Source organism: Durio zibethinus, chromosome 20 (assembly GCF_047325235.1).
Source record: "Durio zibethinus cultivar Kanyao isolate XHJ-2024 chromosome 20, ASM4732523v1, whole genome shotgun sequence".
NCBI lineage: Eukaryota > Viridiplantae > Streptophyta > Magnoliopsida > Malvales > Malvaceae > Durio > Durio zibethinus.
The window spans coordinates 8,534,140-8,556,059 of NC_143181.1; the positions used below are offsets into that span (position 1 = coordinate 8,534,140).

At 29.6% G+C, this 21,920-nt stretch overlaps 1 protein-coding gene and 1 pseudogene across 1 annotated transcript; one reads left to right on the top strand and one right to left on the bottom strand.

The window, feature by feature from the left end:
* Nucleotides 1-1,300: 1,300 nt before the first annotated feature.
* On the bottom strand, nucleotides 1,301-5,894 carry LOC111315025 (MA3 DOMAIN-CONTAINING TRANSLATION REGULATORY FACTOR 2-like). The gene is made up of 5 exons (XM_089749479.1): nucleotides 5,820-5,894; nucleotides 4,803-5,226; nucleotides 4,088-4,182; nucleotides 2,092-3,933; nucleotides 1,301-1,636 (listed from the first exon to the last, which is right to left on the bottom strand). Exons 2-4 carry the CDS (start codon nucleotides 5,005-5,007, stop codon nucleotides 2,098-2,100), a joined length of 2,136 nt encoding a protein of 711 aa, XP_089605605.1. The 5' UTR covers nucleotides 5,008-5,226; nucleotides 5,820-5,894; the 3' UTR covers nucleotides 1,301-1,636; nucleotides 2,092-2,097.
* Nucleotides 5,895-14,519: 8,625 nt separating this feature from the next.
* LOC111315166 (F-actin-capping protein subunit beta-like) lies at nucleotides 14,520-17,150 on the top strand (annotated as a pseudogene).
* The last annotated feature ends 4,770 nt before the right edge of the window (nucleotides 17,151-21,920 follow it).

The window sequence follows — 21,920 nt, forward strand, 5'->3', positions numbered from 1 at the left end:
ATAGAAATTAAATTATATCATTAAATAGACTTATAAAATATTTAAATTATTAGTAAATAAAATTATAATTTATTTAATTTTGATATATCACTTTTCAAAGAAAATGGAATTATGAAATGTACATTACTTAAAATTGGTTATAAAAAAAGTCTCATACAAGAAAAAAATATATGATATAAGTGAATTATGAGATGATGAGATCACGAAATTAAATGATAATGTGGTGATATTTGTGCAATTTTTTTTAAAATTTAGAGATGGAAAATTAATTTTTGTTAATTTTAACATATTATTTTAGTAAATTCTTTATTTTTTTCGTAAAAATATTTATTAGACCATGCAAATTATGTGCCTCTACTATTAATTTCATGTATTAATTTTAAAGATAATTGAAAAATAAAAAAAATAACTTTCTTAAAGAAATGATAAAAAATTGGAAAATTATTAATAGAATGTGCTAGATGCGAAGAAGCACAAAGAATAGTACTCTGCTCGGCATGAGATGACCTATAAGAGCTATGTTTCATGTGTTGAACTAGCCATACTCTTAATTTTTATGTGCTAACAAGGCACATTAAAAAATAGTGTTGGACTGACAGTTCATAGCACACGGGCTGAATTTTTAGTGGGCCCGTACAACCTATTCGAGCCCTCTAAGTTAACAAAATACAAAAAGAAAAAATTATCGTGATAAATAACTTAGATTTAATATATTCTTAATAAAATTTCTGTCAACTAAGGGATAGTTTGACACTGTTGCTAATTTTATAGTTTATGTTTTTGAAAATTTTGTTTTGTTTTTTTTTAAATTTATTGAATTAGAAAATATTTTTACATAAAATGTTTTTGTTGCAAAAAATTTCTTAACAGAAACTTATAAGAAAAAGTGATTAAAAATTAAAATTACAAGATGATAGGAATTTAAATTCTTGTAATGTCAAATCGTTAGATTTCTAAACATTAAAATTGACATTGTAAACAGTGCTCATAACAGTGAAAAAATGTTTCCAAAAGTTTGAAAATCATCATTTTTGTGTTTTCAATAATTTTCAAAATTTTTTAAAATTTTCTTTTTATTTTTTTTTATTTTAAAAACAAAACAAAAACAAAATGTCAAACACATTTTTATATCCCGTTTAAAAAAATTAAAAAAAAAAATATAGAACACAAAACAAAAACATCTCTAAATGAGCCCTAATATATTATTAATCACTAAACTAATTACTAGTAAACAGAGAACATGTAAATGCATTTACAAAGTAAATATTAACTAAAGTACATTAAAAGTTCAAAAGACCGCTTTGGTGTTGATACAATCATTTTAATATAAGGGAAAATTTTAAAATGAGAGTTACACATTTCAATGTTGTTTATAGTTCTTTCAAATAAAGCAAAACTGCCCTACCTAAATAAATAAGATTAAAAATTCTAGGACAACATAATCATGAAACTGTCGAGTGTTATTGCTGTTCCCTACATGCTTTGCACTGGAAATAAGGAGCATCCCCAAGGTCGATTCTTAAATGCAACGCAACAAAAATAGGATCTGGACAACATGCGACAACAATCTTTAACATTCACTTGGTCGGATTGCGGTTGAGCAGAAACTGAAGTGCCAAGAACAGAATTACAGAAGCTGTAATAGCAAAAACAAGCTGATCACTTTCAATAAGAATGCATATGTATCAGGCAGATGTTGAAATTTAAGTCAATTCTCAACTTATTCTCTGCAAAACCAAGGCACAGCAAGAATGAACTCAACTTCCCTGAAAACTATAAATGATTAATTTGAAGTGCAAAATTGACCATGTAGTCTTTGCTATGAGAGTAGAATGATCTGGTTTAGCTCAGATGGCGTGAGGGTTGCTGCACTTGGGAAGTTGCCACGGATCGAGGCGTAATGCCCTTTCCCGCTGGGAAGTAGATGGGTTGAGGGGTTTCAAGGGTAGATTAACAAATTAAGAAGAAAAAAAAGAAGAGTAGAATGATCTGGATTAGTCAAGTTTGATAACTCACTTGAGCAGTAATTCCAGCCATTTTAGTACGTTCACTGTTTCATAGATTTGCATAGCAAGGGATGAGAAAACTTACTCATTATCATAGGCAGGTTCCATTCTCTTTGACATGTATGGAATTGCCACAATAAAATGATGAATCCAACCATCCTTTCTTCTTTGCTCTTTCGACATAATCTGGAAATTGTTTTTGGGCATCAGGCACGTCGAGAGCCAAGTCGTCAAGAGATTCTGCTACCCTTAAGAAACCCTTTGTCATCTGATTCAGGGTTATGAGCCCTGAGCCAAAACAATGTCCCAGGAAACCCCAAAGTCTTTCATTCTTTTTCTCCATAACTATCACCAGTGCTTTCTTTACAACCTCATGGTGGAAAAATGGCATGCCTAATTCCTTTATGCAGCGACAAGCTTCCCTAATGTCTCCTCCTGATTCATATTCCTCTAATAACTTTCCTATTTTGTCTTTCACATCTTCAATCGCCCATCCAGGACTACTGCCACCACGACCACCCCAACACCTTAAGATGCGCTCTCCAGAAAGTCGAGCCTTTAGCAATGACTTTGCCATTTGAAGCACTCTGCCTCCGATAGAGTTTGTCCCCAACAATTGACTCCCAATCTCTTCCAGATGTTGTGGAGCTAAAACTTCATCCACCACTGCTCTAGCCAAAAACATAGCAAGATCCTCAACAACAACTGGATTATCTAGAGCAGTGTCATCTGCAGATTCTATCAACATCACAAACCCAATTACAACATCATCTGCAGGAAAACATAAAGATGACAGCAAAACAGACGCCATTTCTTTCTCTCTATTCTTCCGATCCATTGCCAAAGTTATCAACCTTTTAACAAAGATAGCATTTAGTTCACCTGAGGAAGTCTTGTTCTCTACTTCTAGACAATTACATACCTCTGAGATATCACCAGACAAGAAATATTCTTGAATAATTGATTGAGACTTCATCTTGAAAGTTCTAGTAAAACTGTCTTCCAATAATCTTTTTGTGGGCTCCAATGATAATGACTTCAAAGATGAACCACACAACCAACCATCAGATGCTGCCTTAGAAATTAAAGACTTCAGTATCCTCTGTGCATTTGGTATATCAAGGGACAAATCATCAACTGTGTCAATCATCCTGTCAAATCCCTTTGTAATTTGACTTGAGTTTATGAGGCCTTCTTCAGCTGCTTCTTTGAGCAGATCCAGTAGTCTATCTTCAGCTTGCCGCCTTTCCATTGCCATAATAAGTGCTCGTTTAACTATTTCATGGTGGAAGAAAGAAACTTTCAAATCCTTGATGCATCTATAAGCCTCTTTCTTATCACTACTCACTACATACTCAATCAACAGATTGTTTATCCTAGCTTTCACATCCTCAACCGTTTTAGTCTTGCTGCCTCCCCATCTGCGCTCAATACTCTCTGCATGCATAGGAGCTGCTAGATACCCTTTCTCAGCTCTTTTCAAAACTTCCACCCCCTTTGAATCATTAGGTAAGAGTGCTATTTGTTTTTTAAGGAACGCGGGAGGGAGTATGTCATCAACCACAGCTCGAGCTATAAACAATGCAAGAACATCGACTGTATCCGGTATATCTACAATCAAGTCATCTGCAGATTCTACCAGTTTACTAAAGCCTCTGTAAACTTGTGGGGCATCAATCACATCATCATAGAGTGTAGATAACAGAACAGCAGCCATTTCTTTTTCCTGGTCATGCCTATCCATAGCCATAGATACAAGCTTTTTTACAAAGTAGTAGTTGTAGCTGGGCATTGCAAGTTCTCTTAATTCATTGGTAGCTGAGACAACATCATCAGTGACAAAGTATTCCTCCACTATTATTGTTGCCTTCTTTTTGTAGGCATCAAAATCACATGATGATTTTCTTGCATTAGGATGTTCATATTCCTGCATCAAACATATTTTTCTTCACTTTTTAATCAAACTGGGCTTTGAATACTAAAAATTGTGTTAATCATTCTCCGGTAATTTGAAGTAACAAAAAGATAGAACAAATAATAAAATCCATAGAAAGTAAAGGGACATGTTGTGGACTAACTACCTCACTGCTATCATAGTTTGGGTCATTTAAGTCAACGGAATGACTGTAATCAGTAACAAGTAATCCTCCCCAAGTTCCTTTACCACCACAATCACCTACATAATGAAATTGTTGAACAAGATCAATAATGAACTAAATAAATCTTAAAAGCTAAAAGCCTGAATCTTTTTCTTTTATAAAAAATGTTTATATTATTAGGTTTCAAACATATTTTATTGACTTTGGAGTCATTATCAGCATTGGCATATAATTATAATCTACACGGAATGTCTCCATCGTATGGAGAATTCTATGGGGCTAAGACAAAACAGTAAAGATTTGGCACCAATACTAAATGGCAAGAACTCTCTATTGGGATTCATGCTCTTTTTCCTATTGTATAATAACAAAATTTTGGAATGTTATTAGTATGGGTTAATATTACAAATGGCCCCTAAACTACAATGAAATATCTAATATGATACCTTAATTTTAAAAATATCTAATGTGATATGTAAATTATGAATATGTTAATTAATGTGCTACTCACTCTTAATGTGATTATTTTCAAATGATGACATATAACAAACAAATAACCCTTCAAGTACAACAATATTAGTTAATAAATTCAAAGTTCATGTCTCACATTAAAAATTTTTAAAGCTTAGATATCTCATTAAACATTTAACTATAATTCAGTGGCTATTTGTAACATTAATCCTATAAGTATTATTACCTTTCTTAGGACAACTATCTCTTGGAGAATGTGAATCCTTATCATAACTAACTGGACTTCCTTTGCCATGGACCTGTGGTGACCTTGGAGAATTTGAAGAAATGGGGATTTGCATTGGAGAAGCAGATAAAGAATCTTCACTCTCTGAAGCAGAATGTACAAGCTTGAGGCGTTCATCTGATATAAAACCATCAGTGAAGTCCATTTTTATCCGATTCTACTCACCACTTTCCACTTATTCCTTCAAGTTGAGGAGCATGTGCCACCATTAAACTGACTAGACTAAAAGATGTTGGAAAATCTGGCTGCCGGGATCTCTATCACTGCCTATCACACCTTCATAAGTACTATCCACATTCTCCAGCAATTACATTTCATTTTCTCGCAATACATCCTTTAATGTATGGATCCACTTCATCAAGTTCTGCAGAGTTTAGTGAAAGGAATTACAAAAGCTAAAAACAATTATTTGAACAATTGTTAATATTCCTTCAAGAAGAGAAATCATTCAAGCCAAAAAATCACCATTGTAAGATATATTTATTACTAAATATATGTTTTATTCAAGTATACATTCTTACATAGACGGGGAAAGAAGTGAGTTGAAATAGAAATAGAAGAAAATGGGAAATGAAAGTACATTTTTTCATAATAGCATGCACAAAAAATTGAAATTGTATTAACCAAAGAACAAAAAAGAAAAAAAAAGAACACAAATGAAAAAAAATAGTAGAGAAACGACTGCCACTAATAATCTTATCAAAACTATTAAACTGATTTATAAAACAATTCGTATAACCTTGAAAATATGCAATAAACAATTCTAAAATTAGATGAAATAAGTATGAATTTCGAATTATCGTAACAAACAATTCTAGCCTTGAAAATATGCAAGTTTTGGATTCGAACATTCACGTAACCTATCTAACTCGATCAAGAATTTAGAGAAAAAAAATTAAGAATGCATGATTTGAAAAAAATTAAAAGTCAAAATCAAAAGGGAGTATTGAAAAATACCGTTCGCCGGAGCGACGTATCACACCGGCGGTCCGATTCCCCTTTTTTTTTTTTTGTTAAAGGTTTTTTTGTAGCAAAATTTTTTTTGCGTGCTTTGTTTTTAAGTGCATTTAGTTCAAAAAGCAGAGAGTCAGTTGCAAAACAGACGTCGGAGTTCCGTTATGGTTGGACGAAGATGCAAAAGGAAGTTTGGGATCCAACGGCATAGAGAATCTTGGATTTTGCCTTTTGAAACGGGATAAATTGCCCGGGAAACTCGCTGCTCAATTTGCTCAATTTTTATGGTTTTTCTTTCGCCTAAAGTCAAGCTCAATGCAATTGCCATGCCACGTCAAATCACTAATAACAGTCTTGTAAATTGTTTTTAAAAAAAAAAGTTTTATCACGTATTTTTTTATTAAATATTAAATATTTTATTCAAAAAATTTTAACTAGAGATTCATTTTACCGTGACATTTAATTAATTTTAAAGCCATCATTTTGACACAAATTACTATCAAATTCAATTATATATAATATTATATTATAAAATACAAAGATACTTAATAAGTTTTGCTAATATGAATGCTTATGTGATGATCTTTTTTATTTGACACATAAGAAATTACTTAAAAAGTTTGCTTTTGTGGATATCTACTTTAATAACTTTCAAATTGTTGACAATAAAATTTAATTTAGATAAATTATCTTTTTAAATAAAATAAAATTCTTAATAATCTAAAAAAATATTTTTTATATTTAAAATTTTCAAATGCAGTAATAAAGTATCTTTTAAAATTTTTTTAACATAAAAATTTACTCAATAAATTTTGTTTCTTTGTATATTTATGTAAATAATTTTTGAATTATTGGCAAAAAAAATCTAATTTAAATTAGGTAAAATTTATCTTAAAGCTTGCTTTTTTCAAATGTATCTATAAAATTTAAAATGTAAATAGTCTTTTCATATTATCTTATTTGCATTTTCTAATAATGACACATATAATAATACATACAATATTATTCTTTTTTTTTTTTTAAATCCTTACCCTACTATCTATTATAGATTAAATTCTAATGCAAATTTGAAATTTAAAATGTTTATCTTATTTGGCTTAGATTTCACAAGCTATATAGATTAGTTATGATAGACGAGTGTTTAGTAGTTCTAGATACAAGGATATTCATATTAAGATTATGAGTGAGTAAATGGTCGGTTCGATCGGTTTAGTTTGAAAAAATCAATAATCGACTTAATCAATTTTCATTTAACCAATAACCGAATCGATCGAATATTATTAAATAATCGATCATAACCGAACTGATTAAAATCGGTTCGGTTTGGTCGGTTCGATTAAATAACCAATTTTTTTTTATCATTTTTCTTCCTATTATGAATAATTATTTAACCACAAATTTAATTCAATAAAATTCAAATTTTAGTATCATTCAAACTAAATTAGTAAAGAATTTAATAATTTCAACAATATTTTACAAAAAAAATAAATAAAAATATTTATCTCAATTTTTTTTATTTTTAATTATTAGAAAGTCGATTAATTCGATCAGTGTGATTATCAATTTTAAAAATCGAAATCTGACCCAATTAACCAATTTAATCTATTTAAAAAATCGATTATAACTAAAATCGAATAAACCGAACCGATTTAACCGAATTCACTCGATTTTGATCGATCTAATCGGTTCAAACTGGCTTTTGCTCACCCCTAATTAAGATTAATCGGTGAGCTTTTTATTTGATTTTATTTTATTTAGTCACTTAATTAATTATTTTTATATACCTTTTATGGCCATTGTGATTCTACACTTGCTGGTGAACTCTGAACTCAATGACATACTTTGATTACTTTTTTTTTTTTTTTCTGAAACAAATCAATTTTATGGTCTTAAATCCCATAACTTTTTTCTTATATATTAATTTAATCATTTTTCATTGTCATTTGTCTCTTTACTCTTGCTTTGAGGCGTAGTTTTGTAAACTTTTATTTTTTTTTTAATTTATTTTTGTACTTTCAATTTTCACTTCTTTTCATTTTTATTCATCCATTACTTTTCTTTTTAATGTCTTCTTTTTTATGGTTGTGATTTAGGTTGAAAAGGAAACTATATATTAAGGACATAAGTGATGAGGTAAAACTTTTTTATTTTATATGAAAGCTCATTAAAGTAATTGTCTACATAAACCAGACATAAATTTTTTTTTTCTATATAAACATTTTGCAATAGGGAAAGAGGGTAAACTTTTTTTATTCTTTTATGTTGAAATTATTGATTAAGAGAATGATACATTTGCTATATATATTATTGTCAAATTTATGATTTTTTTAAGTTAAAAGAAAACCTTAGCTATATATATGATATGATTTTTTTTGAAATGAACAATAAACCACTTGAAATTTGCATTTTTTTTCACTAGATAATTATAAGCTTTTAAAATTTAAAAATATACTTATCCAATTCTTTCAATTTATATAACAGTTTTACATTATTTTAAATAATATATAAGACATCTTTTAAATCATTATTTCTCAAACAGTAGTAAAATTCATTAGGAATATTAGTAATTATTATTTTTTAATTTAAAATAAAAGATTTTCTTTTTCAATTTAAAATTACATGTGAATTTAAATTTTTTTTATTTTATCACTTACGATTTATTAACAATGTCTCATTTTTAATGAAAATCGTAGATAACTATAATTTTCTCATTAAATTAGGATCCCAATATACTTTCTAAAATGTTTTTGTTTTGACCTTTATGTCAAATTAATCTTTTAAAGATAAATACATTAATCTAAAATTATCAAAACTCTTTTCTATTACACATTTTAGTTAAGTTGTAACATCTTTCTATTGTTTCCTTTAACAATATTGAATTCATATATATATTTGCTCTACGTTGATTTTGAACTTGGGTATATACTTGCTCTACGTTGATTTTGAATTTGTGTATATTCTTGCTCAAGTGTTACACAATTGATAAATCATGAATCATAATATTTTTTATTCTTTTGGGCAAATGAAAATTTTATTTAACATGTTTGTATTATTTCTATTTTAAATGAAAATTGGACAATGCAAATGAAAAAAAGTATATAGTTATTACTATTACTACTACAATATTTTTAATTTTAATAGTTGATAGTTTAATTAACATTTACATTCTTTCATAATTATCTTACTTTCAACAAATTAACCCAAAAATATTATATGTATTTTATATGTACATTATGCATGTAAATTAAATAATGTTTATTTATGTGTTTATACATATATTTAAATAAATAAAATTAATCTGTGCATCGAATGAATCACAAACTAGTTATATTATAATTCAAAATTTTTTACTCACTTCGTAATGGGTGTTTTATATTCTAACGGTATTAATGCACAAAAACTCATTCTTTAATTCAATTTTTTATATATTTGATTTACAAATAAATAAATATATATAATTTTCAAACTCTAACTCAATATTTACGACTTGATATTAAATTTTATATATATTTCAAATTATTGGAAAATTGAATCTTAATCACTAATAACTTATATTATTGCCAACTTGATATTAGATATGGTTATCCCTAATCAATTAAAATAATAGTCAATATGTGTTTTTAACTTTTTAATCTATCTATATTCTCTTAATTTAAACCTTTTTTTGAAATTATAAGTATAAAAAAATTATAATCATATTTCAAGTATTAATGTATTACATATATATAATAATGTGAATAATAATATAGCATTTACATAATCACGTGAGTAATAAACTATTACATCATAATCAATTATAATTATCGAATAATCTCCTCTTTGTGCCAACAGTATTTGGTCATTTTTCATGATTTTTCTGATAATGATTTTAATAAAATTTAGGTAATTTGAATTAATGTTGTTGGTTTCTCCTTCTTCAATGTATTCTTTTGGTTTCTATGATTGTTGTATCCTTCATGTTTCAAGTTTCATATACAGCTTCTGAAAATAAACAGTAATCAGAGACTTGGTATATGCATTGGATGAAAAGAAGAAAAATTTGCATATCAAAGATCTTATATTCACAAATCTATATGTGATTATTGCAAACATACATGCCATAGTTCATTTACTTTTGTTTTTCAGTGATCAATCCAAAATACTTACAATTTTAGTACGCCTTTAAGTTTGGATTCATAGTTTCCAACAATAGAAACTATAAGGTTGAATATGAGGCATTAATAGTTGGCCTGAGGTTGGTAGTCAAGCTAAATGTCAAAAACATCATTCTGTACAATGATTTACAATTGGTGGTCAACCAAATAAATGGTGAGTTCGGAGGTAGAGAAGAGGGGATAAAAAAGTACCTAAAGAAAGCATTAACCCACCTTGCCGCCTTTTCTAAGGCTAAGGTTAGAAAAATATCGAGGTAAAAAATACAGTAGTAGATTTTTTGTTTATGCTAGCCTTGGGGATGACAACAAAGAGCTTAGCCAATGTCCTGTTGGAAAAGCTGGCATAAAAAAGCATTGAATAAAAACTAGTCAGATAGGTCGAGGAGAAAGAATCGTAGATGACCCCAATCAAAGCATACTTGATAGTGGGAGAACTACCCAAAGATAAGGTCCAAACTAAAACTTTGATGAAGAAGGCTCCTCAGTACAAAATGATTAACAAAAAATTATATAAGAGATCTTTCATTTTGCCTTGCTTGAGATGTGTAGATGCTAAAGAGGCAAACCATGTCTTCAAGGAAATACACAAAAGGATATGCATAAATCACCTCGGACATCGACCATTTGCCTACAAGGTACTTAGACATGGTTATTATTGACTAACTATCAGGAAAGATGCAATTGACTTGGTGGAGTAATATGGTAAATGCCAAAGATTTACCCATGTACAACACCTTCCATCAACTGAGCTAATGCTTATTATTAGTCTAAGGCCTTCATATAATGGGGAATGGATGTTTTTGGACCTCACCCTGGCCACAGGGCAGAAAAGATTTATTATAGTAGTAGTGGACTACTTTACGAAATGACTCAAAGCCAAGGCCCTAGTTACAACAATAGAACCTCAAGTTGAAAATTTTATTTGGAAGAACATAATATGTAGATTTGGTCTACCTTGATCCATAATAACAGACAATGAGAAACAATCTAACAATCCAAGGTTTAAGGAATGGTATGCCAACCTCCGCATAGATATGAGGTTTACCTCGATAACCCATCCCCAATCCAATGGCTAGGCTAAAGCAGCCAACAAGACAATACTAGAAGCCTTGAAAAAGAGACTAGATGAAGCTAAGAACAAATGTGCCAATGAGCACCCTCGAATATCCTATGGGCTTTAAAGACAACCACATAAATCTTTATAGGAGAAACCCCCTTTAATTTGATTTTTAGAATGAAGGCTATGGTGCTTGATAAGATCGATCTTTTAAGCTTAAGAGTCGAGTTTATATCAAAAGAGGGGAACGAAGATGCCCTCAGAGACAATCTAGACTTAGTAAAAGAATAAAAAAATATAGCTCCGACCAAAATAGTAACCTACTAGTAGAAAGTATTTAACTACTACAATGAAAGAATCTTATGTTAAAATATAAACAAGGGCGACATGGTGTTTACGAAGGTTGAAACCTCAAGAGTAGATAACCGAAGTGGCAAGTTAGCCCCAAATTGTGAAGGCCCTTACATAGTCAAAGAGGTTATCCATGACGCAACCTACAAGTTATAGGATATGGATGGTAATCCCATCTTGAGGACATGAAACACTGACAATATCAAAATCTACTACCGTACCTTGACAAAGCCGAGCTCACATTATGTAATTTTGAAAATATTAATTGAATAAAGTTTATATTTTATCTACATTTATTATGAAAGTCCTGAGCACAAGTAATTGCCAAGCTTATACTCAAAACAAAAGCAATAGGCTATATCAATGGCCAAGCTAAAGAACTGTCTGATCTAATCTTGAGATAACCAAGCTGATCTCAAGTTAATTTAATGGGTCCTTAAGTTAATTGATTAAATTCGATTAAGCTCATCCAATCTGAGGTAAGACTCAATGATTATTCGATTGATCTAATGTTTAAACCTATTGTCTTATCTGAGCTAAAACATTATAACAGTTTAAGATTTCCTAAATTACTTTATAAAAGTTAGCATAAAAATAAGACAAGAAAAAAATGCAGAGCTGAGACTTGAACAGAAATTTTGGCAGAAGTAATTACAGTTTGACAGAAGTTTTGGTAAGTGAACCGATCAGAGATCTTTACAAAAACCTGACCTCAAACTTTACAAAAATTTTCAACAAAAAAAGACAAAAAATAAGTCCTTCAATCTTCCCCTTTAAGCAGCAGTAGCAACATCAAATCCTTTCTCAATAGTAAGGCCCAGGGCAGCATCAAGCTTGGCATCCATGGCCGCGTCCTCATCCTCATTATCATCATCCTCTTCTCTTTCAGATTGGATTGGAGTTTTGAAATTGTCCAGTCTGATGTCAGAGAGGTTAAAGTTCATGTTTGTTTATTTAAACAACACTTTGTCCTTGTAGAGCTCGAAGGTGTCGAAGACATTATTCTTGGAGAATTCAACCTGAAGGTTAGAATACCTCTTGGAAGCCATGAGCTCTTGGATGATCTCTTCTTTTCACTCCTCCTTGGCCTCCTTTCTAGCTTTTTACTCAGCTTCTAACTAGCACCCCAGCTTTGCAATTTTAACTTGAGCCTCGTTGAGTTTGAGCTCGGCCTGCTTCTTCACCGATTCAGTTGAGACCTTCTACACCTGCATCTCCTCCAGCTTGGCAGCCAAGTCTTCAGCTTGCTTTTTTTGCTCCTTTTCCTTTTTATGTGAAGCAGAGAGGCTAACTTGGAGATTGGCTATCATGTCATTATTCTTGGAGTTCTCCTGACTATGTTTCTTCATATTCTGCTATGTCTTCAAAAAAACTAGTGCGTAGTGAAGGGTTTCGGTGGCACATCGAGAGGGATGAGCTTGAAACTTGTCATAAACTATATAAGAAAAAAAAAACTGAGCTTAGACTTTAGAAAATAATAAGCATTAATAAACAATATAAAAACTGAACTAAAAGATAACGTACTCTCGAAAGACTACGACCTTCGTGAACTTCCTTGCGATGTCAGTGCTTTCAAGTGGATTCTTATCGGGGTCGTGCTCCAGGCCAGTGGAGAAGCGCTCTGAGCTAAGCCTCAGGATTTGGGCCTCGAGATCTGTCAGAAAGGAGGATGCCTCTATCCTCTGCTTCTTAGAGGGAGGGGCCTAGACTTCTTGACCTGCTGTTACCTTCGGCTTACCCTTGGCACGGGCAAGAACCTAAGTTGAAGAGCTCGACTTCTAAGAGACGAAGGGATTGATTATTTTAATTCCACCGGAAATGAGCCTCTTATGTTTTTATTACATTTGTATTCAAACACATATTTTAACATTAATTTTAATTTAACCGCTATAATAATTAATTTCACTGCTATTACTATTTTCAATTTCATTGAAATCAACTTTATCACCCATCCAAACAAATTTTAAAAATACATGATCTAATCAACTTGTTATATGTTAGGAATCTCTTTAGTGAAAAGTACTAGTATGATACCTGTGCTTCGCTATGAATTATTTTATTTAGCATACTTAAAAATTTAAAATGTAAAAAACAGTATACTTAAAAAAATTCTCAAAATCAAGTCAATCTAATAAATTTGAAAATTTATGAAACAATGTGCATCTTTCAAGACAATGGTGTTCTTCACCACAACCTCTCTCACAAATGGATATGTCAATAGGTTTCCTAGAGATACATTCAATGCCTCCTGCATTAGCTTGAAAACAAAAACAATATCAAACATTAATTTGTATGAGTGCAAAATAAAATGTAATGATGTACACATGTATGTCATCTCCTCGCAGTTGGTGCATTGCCTTGAGAAACTTAGCCCATTATATTTTGATTTCACCTTGGACTTTGCAGGTGGATAGATGCTAACCCATTGTTCTATGAAATCACTGCAAAGTTTAAATTCATGCATAAATTTTTAAAAAAATATTAATAAGTATAAACCTTCATTAGTCTTCAATTTGTTCAGGCATCCTTTATATGCTAAATTATGTGCAAAGGAGAGAACGGGACCCAGAAATCAAGCCTAAACTTTCAAGTTCATATATAGCATTGTCACAAGAAAATAGGTTGAAAACAGAAGCAGGTTTAAAACATATTGTATTAAGGAAAATGTAAGACAGAAGCAGCCATTTTTAACAAAGTTCTCGTTAATATGTGATTATATAAAAGCCCATAAATGAATCCTAATGTCTTGCATTGGTATGTTCCAAAACCCAAAAGCTAGATGAAAAGTTGTTCCCCTGCTTTATTCACCATTTTAGATAACTCCAAGAACGTGGTGCCATAGGAAAAAGTGTATTTTCTACTCTCTTATCAGCTTATAATTATTAGTTATTGATAATTCACTAGAGAAAGTATACAATAATATCACGTGGGAACTACTGAGATTCTGAGACTAAAAGCCAAAATACTGAAATACCTTTTGATTATTTTATTTATTTGTTTCTTAATTTGAAGTATATTTTGATTATTTTATTGAGATTCTTAAAAAAAGGAAAAGTATATGCTGAACTTGGAAGATCTAAGAAGAGTTTTAAATATGGTAAATTTGCTTTTACGCCACAATGATAGAGGTCTTACCTAACAATGGTTCCATCATCTGGGATAGACATGAGCCCTTCGATACCAGCACAGCAGGTGTGTCCAATAGCCACAATATTCTCCACCTGAAACCAAACATTCTCTTTTACACATCTAATTCCAAAAGTAGAAATTTGAGATAGCAAATCATTTTGAAAGAAAAAGAAAATTTGAGATAGTAAATCATGTTGAAATAAAAGAAAAGGAAATGTAAGTTTTGGGTTTGTTTGGCTGGCTGTAGTTACCAAATTTTCCTGCGACAGCTGTCTTAGATAATGTATCCCAAACTTGCTTGATAGTAATATTAATCACATCTCCATTTAATTCTACCAAATTTCAGTAATAGTAAAATTTTAATATTGCAAGATTTTTCAGCCACTCCCAATTTTTCCTTTGAGCCTCCATAGCAAAAAAAAAACAAAAAGGACTATCCTGTGAGAAGGAAATGGCAAAGACAGCTCCTTAATAACATTCCCAACAGTACGTGAGAATGAATACGTATTAGAATAGTAAAAAAACAACACATGGCTTCTCAATTGCTTCCTCTAAATCACACTTACTGCTTTAGGATTCCTCGAATTGTTAGACAAATCCCAAAGTTATACCTGCGGCAAATGAAAATCAACGAATGAAACCACCTAAAATATATTCATAACTTACACATAAAAGCACTAAAAAAAAGAAAAACCTTAATTTACCTTTTCATCCATGGATCCAGTTGCAAGAAACTGTAAAAAAAAAAAAGTCATGCACATAGAACGGAGCATAGAAGTTTTCACTTGATATGAGACATATTAACGTGAAAGGAGTTTTGTTCCCTTAATTTGTATAAGTTGATTAGATTTTTGTATATTTCTGTGAAAACAGGTTTTATGCGATGTGGACAATGGGAAGGAGTTCATTTTGTGTGAATACAACAGAGATGCTGATTCTTATAGGTAGCTTTACACTTCTAATTAATTTATATATATATATATATATATATTATACCCTGAACTTATTGTCACCCCTTTTCTGTAGCCTAAGCCCCCTTAAGGTGTTTTTACATCCTTGCCTGTTTGAATTTCTACTCTGATATGACATTAATAAAAAGTAAGGTCCCCCCAGCCCCCCCCCCCCCTCCCAAAAAAAAAAAAAAAACCATCACCATGATCTTGTCTAAATAAATAATGGCTATGCTAACAATCTCCTGGAGGTTTTTTTTTTTTAATTAATTCCTATATTCAAATGTGGGGTTTGTAGATATTGGCCACTCCGGGGGCGTTTTCCCCAATTATCCATTGAAAAACAGTTGTAAAGTTTTTATGTTGGAAGAATCTTGCACCTTTAATCCTCAGCACTGCACTTGTCACCATGATACTTTTTTTGAATAAACATTATAGAATGTAATAATTGTGCCACAGTTCTCTCTCTCTCTCTCTCTCTCTCTCTCTCTCTCTCTCTCTCTATGCATATTTGCATGTTCATTGGACACATGATATAAATTTGTACTTGTGATATTTTCCAACTTAAATGCAAACACTATCTCCAGAAACCGAGTTTGTTTGAAGTCGTCGGTGCTTTTTCTGTTTGATCTGGTACTGAACCATATCCCTGATAAATCATTCTTACTTCAAGTGCTACTATTTCAGTTTAATGTCACATAGGCTGCTTTAAGGACATCTTTTTGAGCTACATGTTTAGTTCCTTTCTACTTGCAGATAGGCATATGTTCTATTAAAAGTCCTCTTTGTAAATAACCTGTAATCTGTAACTCTGTTCTGTGCAATTCTACTGTTTGTAGATCACCTTGGTCAAATACATACCATCCACCACTAGAAGATGCGCCTTATCCATCTTTGGAGTTGAGAAAACTTGAAATTGAAGCTAATGATATCTTCGCAATCTATTGTGACCAGTGAGGTTCTTACTTACCGTGTGCTACAATTTGTTTATTTCATTTGCTTTTAATATGGGTTTTATTAAAATTGATTTCTAATATCTTGATTTACTCTTTTCTTTCCATCTCTTGTTGGATAAGGGGTTTTATGGCATAACTCAGTCAAATTGGAATCTGGATGCAATCATTTTATGCAATATTTGCACATGTATTGTTCATTTGTTTATGTTTAACGAATAAAACACTAGGTATTATGCAGGTGGCATTTCATGAGTCTATATGTGGGAAGATGAAAATGAACGTTTCGTAGCCTGCTTTTTGATAAAGAAAGGTAGGCAGCTTAGTTTTATCTAAATAAGACCGGTACCCAATGTGTCGTTACTTCTTCTAATTTGCTTTCATTGATTTTGGAGAAAGATGGCTCAAAGAGTGGACAAGGGCGAAGAGGTTGGAGGAGGGAGCTTGGGATGCTATACATGTTATAGAGGTGAACTCAATAACTGGGGACAGAACTTTCATTGTTTTCTCAAACTTTTCTGTTCTTTCTTTTTTGGTCATTTTTGTTTATTGGATTACACATTTATTCCTCTTGAATTAATTTTGTTGTGCATTCTCTGGCTCATGCTTTATCCCGGTTGGACCAGATGAGTAAGGAACAACGCGATATTGCTTGACCAGTACAGTCATGCTGTCTTTGACTGCAGATGATGAGTCATCAGGCACTTTCAGTTTGTCAGGATCAATCAGACGACAGGTAATTGGTGGGATTTGTTATAAAATGAAGAGTTGAAGCTTTCCCTAGTGGAAAGCTAAAAAATTGTTTGAGAATCCAGCTTTATGTTCATTGAGAGTGGTTCATAGATACTTATCTACTTTTTGATAATCCATTAATGGCATAAAATTGGAGATTACGTTGTTATCCATCCATTTTGGAAAAACTGGGAACATGTTCCGGAATTTCCTGACCCCAAGCATCAATGAATGGATGACCTTAGACATTACAGGAGATTATTTTCTGGATCTGCTAGAAAACAGGTGCATAACTATTGATGATCGTCTAAAATGCTGTATTTATCCTAGATTTTTTTTCCTTGTCCTATTCTAGTGTATCACCTAGTTATCGTCTCCATTTATGATACATTTTTTAATGGCTATTCGTTAGAGTAGGTAACCAATTAATAGCTATTATGGGTTAGGCTTTGACAATAACAAAAATAACTTTCGAAAACTACAGAAGATGATAATAATAAAAGTAACTTTAACAACAATGATACAGATCTATCTTTTTAGTAGTAAATATTAATTTATTGTCTTTTTATTCATTTTATTGATTATCTATGTTTACAATTTTTTCATCTTTTAAACATAAAGATTTTGATATAAAAAAAATATTTTGATTCGTATCTAACGAGTTTCGATCTGATTCAATTTTTTAAGATCAATTTTTTTTTTTTAAAATTGGGTATCAGGTCAAGTGATAAAAGAAAAAAATTGGAGTTGGATTTTAAGCAAATCTGACTCTACCTAATATATATATATATATATATATATATTATTTTTTAATTAATTAATTATTTATTTTTATATATTTTTATATTTATATTAAAAAATAATAGTTTATATTTTAAAAAATATTTTATTAATTTCGAATCAAGTTCAGATATAAAAAAAATTAAAAAAAAAAGAATCAGATCAAGTTCGAGTATTTTATATATATAGTTAGATCGGGTTTGGAGTGAACAAAAACTCATTCCAACCCGACTCATTGCCATCCATGTTCTGGTAAAGTTGTTCCTAACTTGTTCCACTATTTTCGTCATTCTTGATACTGGTAGTAAAGAGAGAAGATAATTTAGGTCTTCTATTTTAGATAATTTTTTTAGAAGTTTGATCACTTCATGTTCTGGTTTTAGATTATTTCCATCATAATTTTTTTTTTTTTTTACAAAAATCTTTTTACTATTTGTTGTAGTAGTGATATAAGCAGTTTGTGAATTTGGTGAGATTTCATCTAGCAATTCTTTTGGTTTTTCTATCATGGTGATTCCGACTTGAAAACTATTTAAACTTACTCTATTAAATTGTGAAAAAGCAAATTTTATATATTTTTTTCATTTTCATTAGGTGCTAATAAATCAGGTTCGTAAAGTACTTTTTTGACTTCCCATATTTGATAGGGTTAAAAAAAATTTTTTTTTATGAAAGAGTCATACTACACTAGTTATTTTAATATGCATATAAGAAAAATATTCATTGTTTTTAACAAAATAAAAAAAATTTATTTAATAAAGGCAAGAAAATGCCTTATTAAATGAAAAGCCCTATTAAATGAAAAGATAAATTTTGAAAAAGAATTATACATACAAAACCCATTTCGATACTGATTATATCAAAATGGTCATGATCTAATCTGAATTTAATTTTAGGAAATCCTCCTAAATTTTCCTAATTTTTTAATATATAAAAAGAAAATATTCATGAAATTTTTCTTTAAGTAAATGATTTACTTCATCTCTTATTGAATTTTTTATTTTATTAAAAAGTTCATTGGGTAAGACTTTGTTAGCTTTTTCATACAAATTTTTTTTTTGAATTTTTAAAAGTGAATAAGAAATGGTTTTTTCTTCTATGAGAAAATCTCAAATATTTGAGATTTTTTTATCTCTTTAAAGTAGTATTCTTTTTCATCAAGTTCAAACATTAGCGGTTTTTTCTAATTTCTTAAAGTTAAACTATTTAAAACAAGATTTTAAAAAGTTTGAAATTTATTAACCTATTTGGTTAATCCTTTCGCAAGCATAGTCATGTTGTTTTTTAAAAGCTGATTTACTACCTTGAAGTTGCGTTTTTCAAACTTTATTTATGAGATTATATAACTTAGGGGGTAATTTTGGGTTATAAAAATCTTTTATTTATGAAAAATTTTGTTCTGGTTTCAACAAATTTTTTATTTTTTGAAGAATTTCAAAATATAATATTGGAGTATATTAGTTTGGATCCTGAGAAAATTGAGATAATCTATAAAGTTCTATTACTTATTGTGATGGAATCTTAGGATTTCTATGTATGGTGGGGGATAAAAGAAATATTCTGGATTAAGATATGGAACTAATGGTTGGTTAAAAAACTAAAATCTTAATCTTTGGTTATGATTAACATGTGTAAGAGAATAACCTTGTTTGGATTGCTTTTTTTTTATTATTATTGTAGTTCATCCACTAATTTATTCTAGAGGTTTTTTTTCTCAATCCATTGAGCCAACTTAAAAAATCAACAAGAAAATTTTAGATCCTTTGATAAATTTAAGAGAAAAATTATATTGGCATAAAAAGTTATACCATCTAATCCTTCTAGGATTAGTTTTTAATTTCTTATTTTTTAAGAAATCTTTAACCGTTTGATTATTAGTTTTAATAATAAAGTTTTCAGATGCTAAGTAAATATGAAATCTAGTTACAACATTTTTTATAGCAAGTAACTCTTTTTTCAAATATAATATATTTTAATTCATTTGGTTTAATTTTCTTGAATTATAACCACAAATTAATTCTCAATTATGTACCTTTGATTTAAGTATATATCCCCAATGTTGGTATGATGCATTTGTTTCAAAAATAAGTAATTCTCCTAGTTTTAGAAGATATACTTTAAGTATAATTTTAAGATCTGATTTAATTTGTTTATTAATATCATAATCATCTTTTGTCCAAGAAAAATGTGTATCCTTTTTTAGTTTTTCTTGTAAAACCTTTTCTTTTTTAGAAATATTTTAATAAATTGTCTTTCATAATTAAAAAAACCTAGAAAACTTTGAAGTTATTTTTTATCTTCCAATTATTTTATAAATTCTTTTATTTTTACTATAATATGATCTTATAAAGTAAGACCATTTAAAGATAAATTTAATCTTAAGAATTCTATATTAGTTTTTTCAAGCTTTATCTTTTTAGGGCTTAATATTATACCATGTTTTATAAATTCTTGAGCTATAAGATTTAGGTGTTTCTTGTGCTGATTTAATGTTTCAGAAAATATAAATATATCATTAATATATACCACATAAAAATCTTTATATTTCCCAAAAAAGGTGTCCATCCATCTTTAAAAAATTTGTGGAGTATTACAAAGTCTAAAGGGCATGACTTTCCACTAATAATGGACTTTTGGTGCACTAAAGGCTGTTAATGGTTTTGACTCTTCAATTAGCATTATTTGTCGAAATTTGGATTTAGAATCAAATTTACTAAAATATTTAGTAAATTTGATTGGTTACCTACTCTAATGAATAGCCATTGAAAAATGTATTATAAATGGGGACGATAACTAAGAATGGAAATGCTCTCTTCCCCCTTCTTTTCTTAGCCATTCTTTTTCTCTTCTAAAATTCCTTGTATATTTTTTTTCTCTTGTAATTAGTATCAAAGCCTTGTAATGAACCTTGTATATCATAGACTATACAAATCAATGTTTAAATATATATTTTTTTTCTATTTGAGATCTCCAGATCATGTTATCATTGTAAGTATTTCTTTATTTTTGTAACTTTTAATTATAAGCTTTATGTTCTAAAATCCATATATTTGTTTATTATCTCTATGCTAGTGTTGTGGCTTTGTTGTGGCCTTTAAAATCTAGCCTTAGAGATTTTTGTAAGGTATATACACGATTTTAGGTACCAAAAACATTGAGCAAGATATTGAAAACTATATTTGTCAAAAAAAATAATCCTATAATCATAGTTTGTGTGTGGATCCTTAATTAAAAAATTATATACCAGTAATCAGTCATAATATTAATAGTTTAGTAAAGTTGATTAATGGTTTATTAATGATACCAATTACTTTCTTTAAAAAATTGTTTAATAAAGTTGATATATTAGAATCTAAAGTAGATAGTTTAAGACAAATTACTTGTTTAGATTTAAACCAAAATTCTAAACAATTATTAACAAATATTAATAAAAAATTAAAATTATTCGAAGTTGATAAAAGTCAAACAAATGACTTTGGACTTTTATATTATGATAATGCTATTTTTATTCTTAATGATAATAAACCATCGTCTTCTCAACCAACTAAGTTTTCTAAAGCAGAAAAATTAGATTTTAAATCCTATAAAAGTCTTATAGAACATTTTAAGTATAAAGTGGAAAAAACTAATGTTCTTAAAGAAATAATCAATTATTTGAATATGATAAAAAAAAACTATATGAAATGCATATAAAACTTTTTAAAAAATTTAATTATCATTATATGCTTAATTATGATACTATAAATGAAAGTAGTTCAAAGGAAAAAGATAAAGAAAAAAAATTTTTAACTACTAATCCAGTAGAAAAAGATGAAACTAGTAATACAGAATCCTCATCTTTTGAAGAAGTAGATGAAGAAATCAATACTAAGTCTACACCTTTGGATCTTGATCAACAAAAAATTGATAAAGGAAAAAGAAAAGTAGAAGAAATTTCTAATCAAGAAATTGATGATAAAAATAGGTTTTAAAATAGGATTGAAGATGATATTTATAAA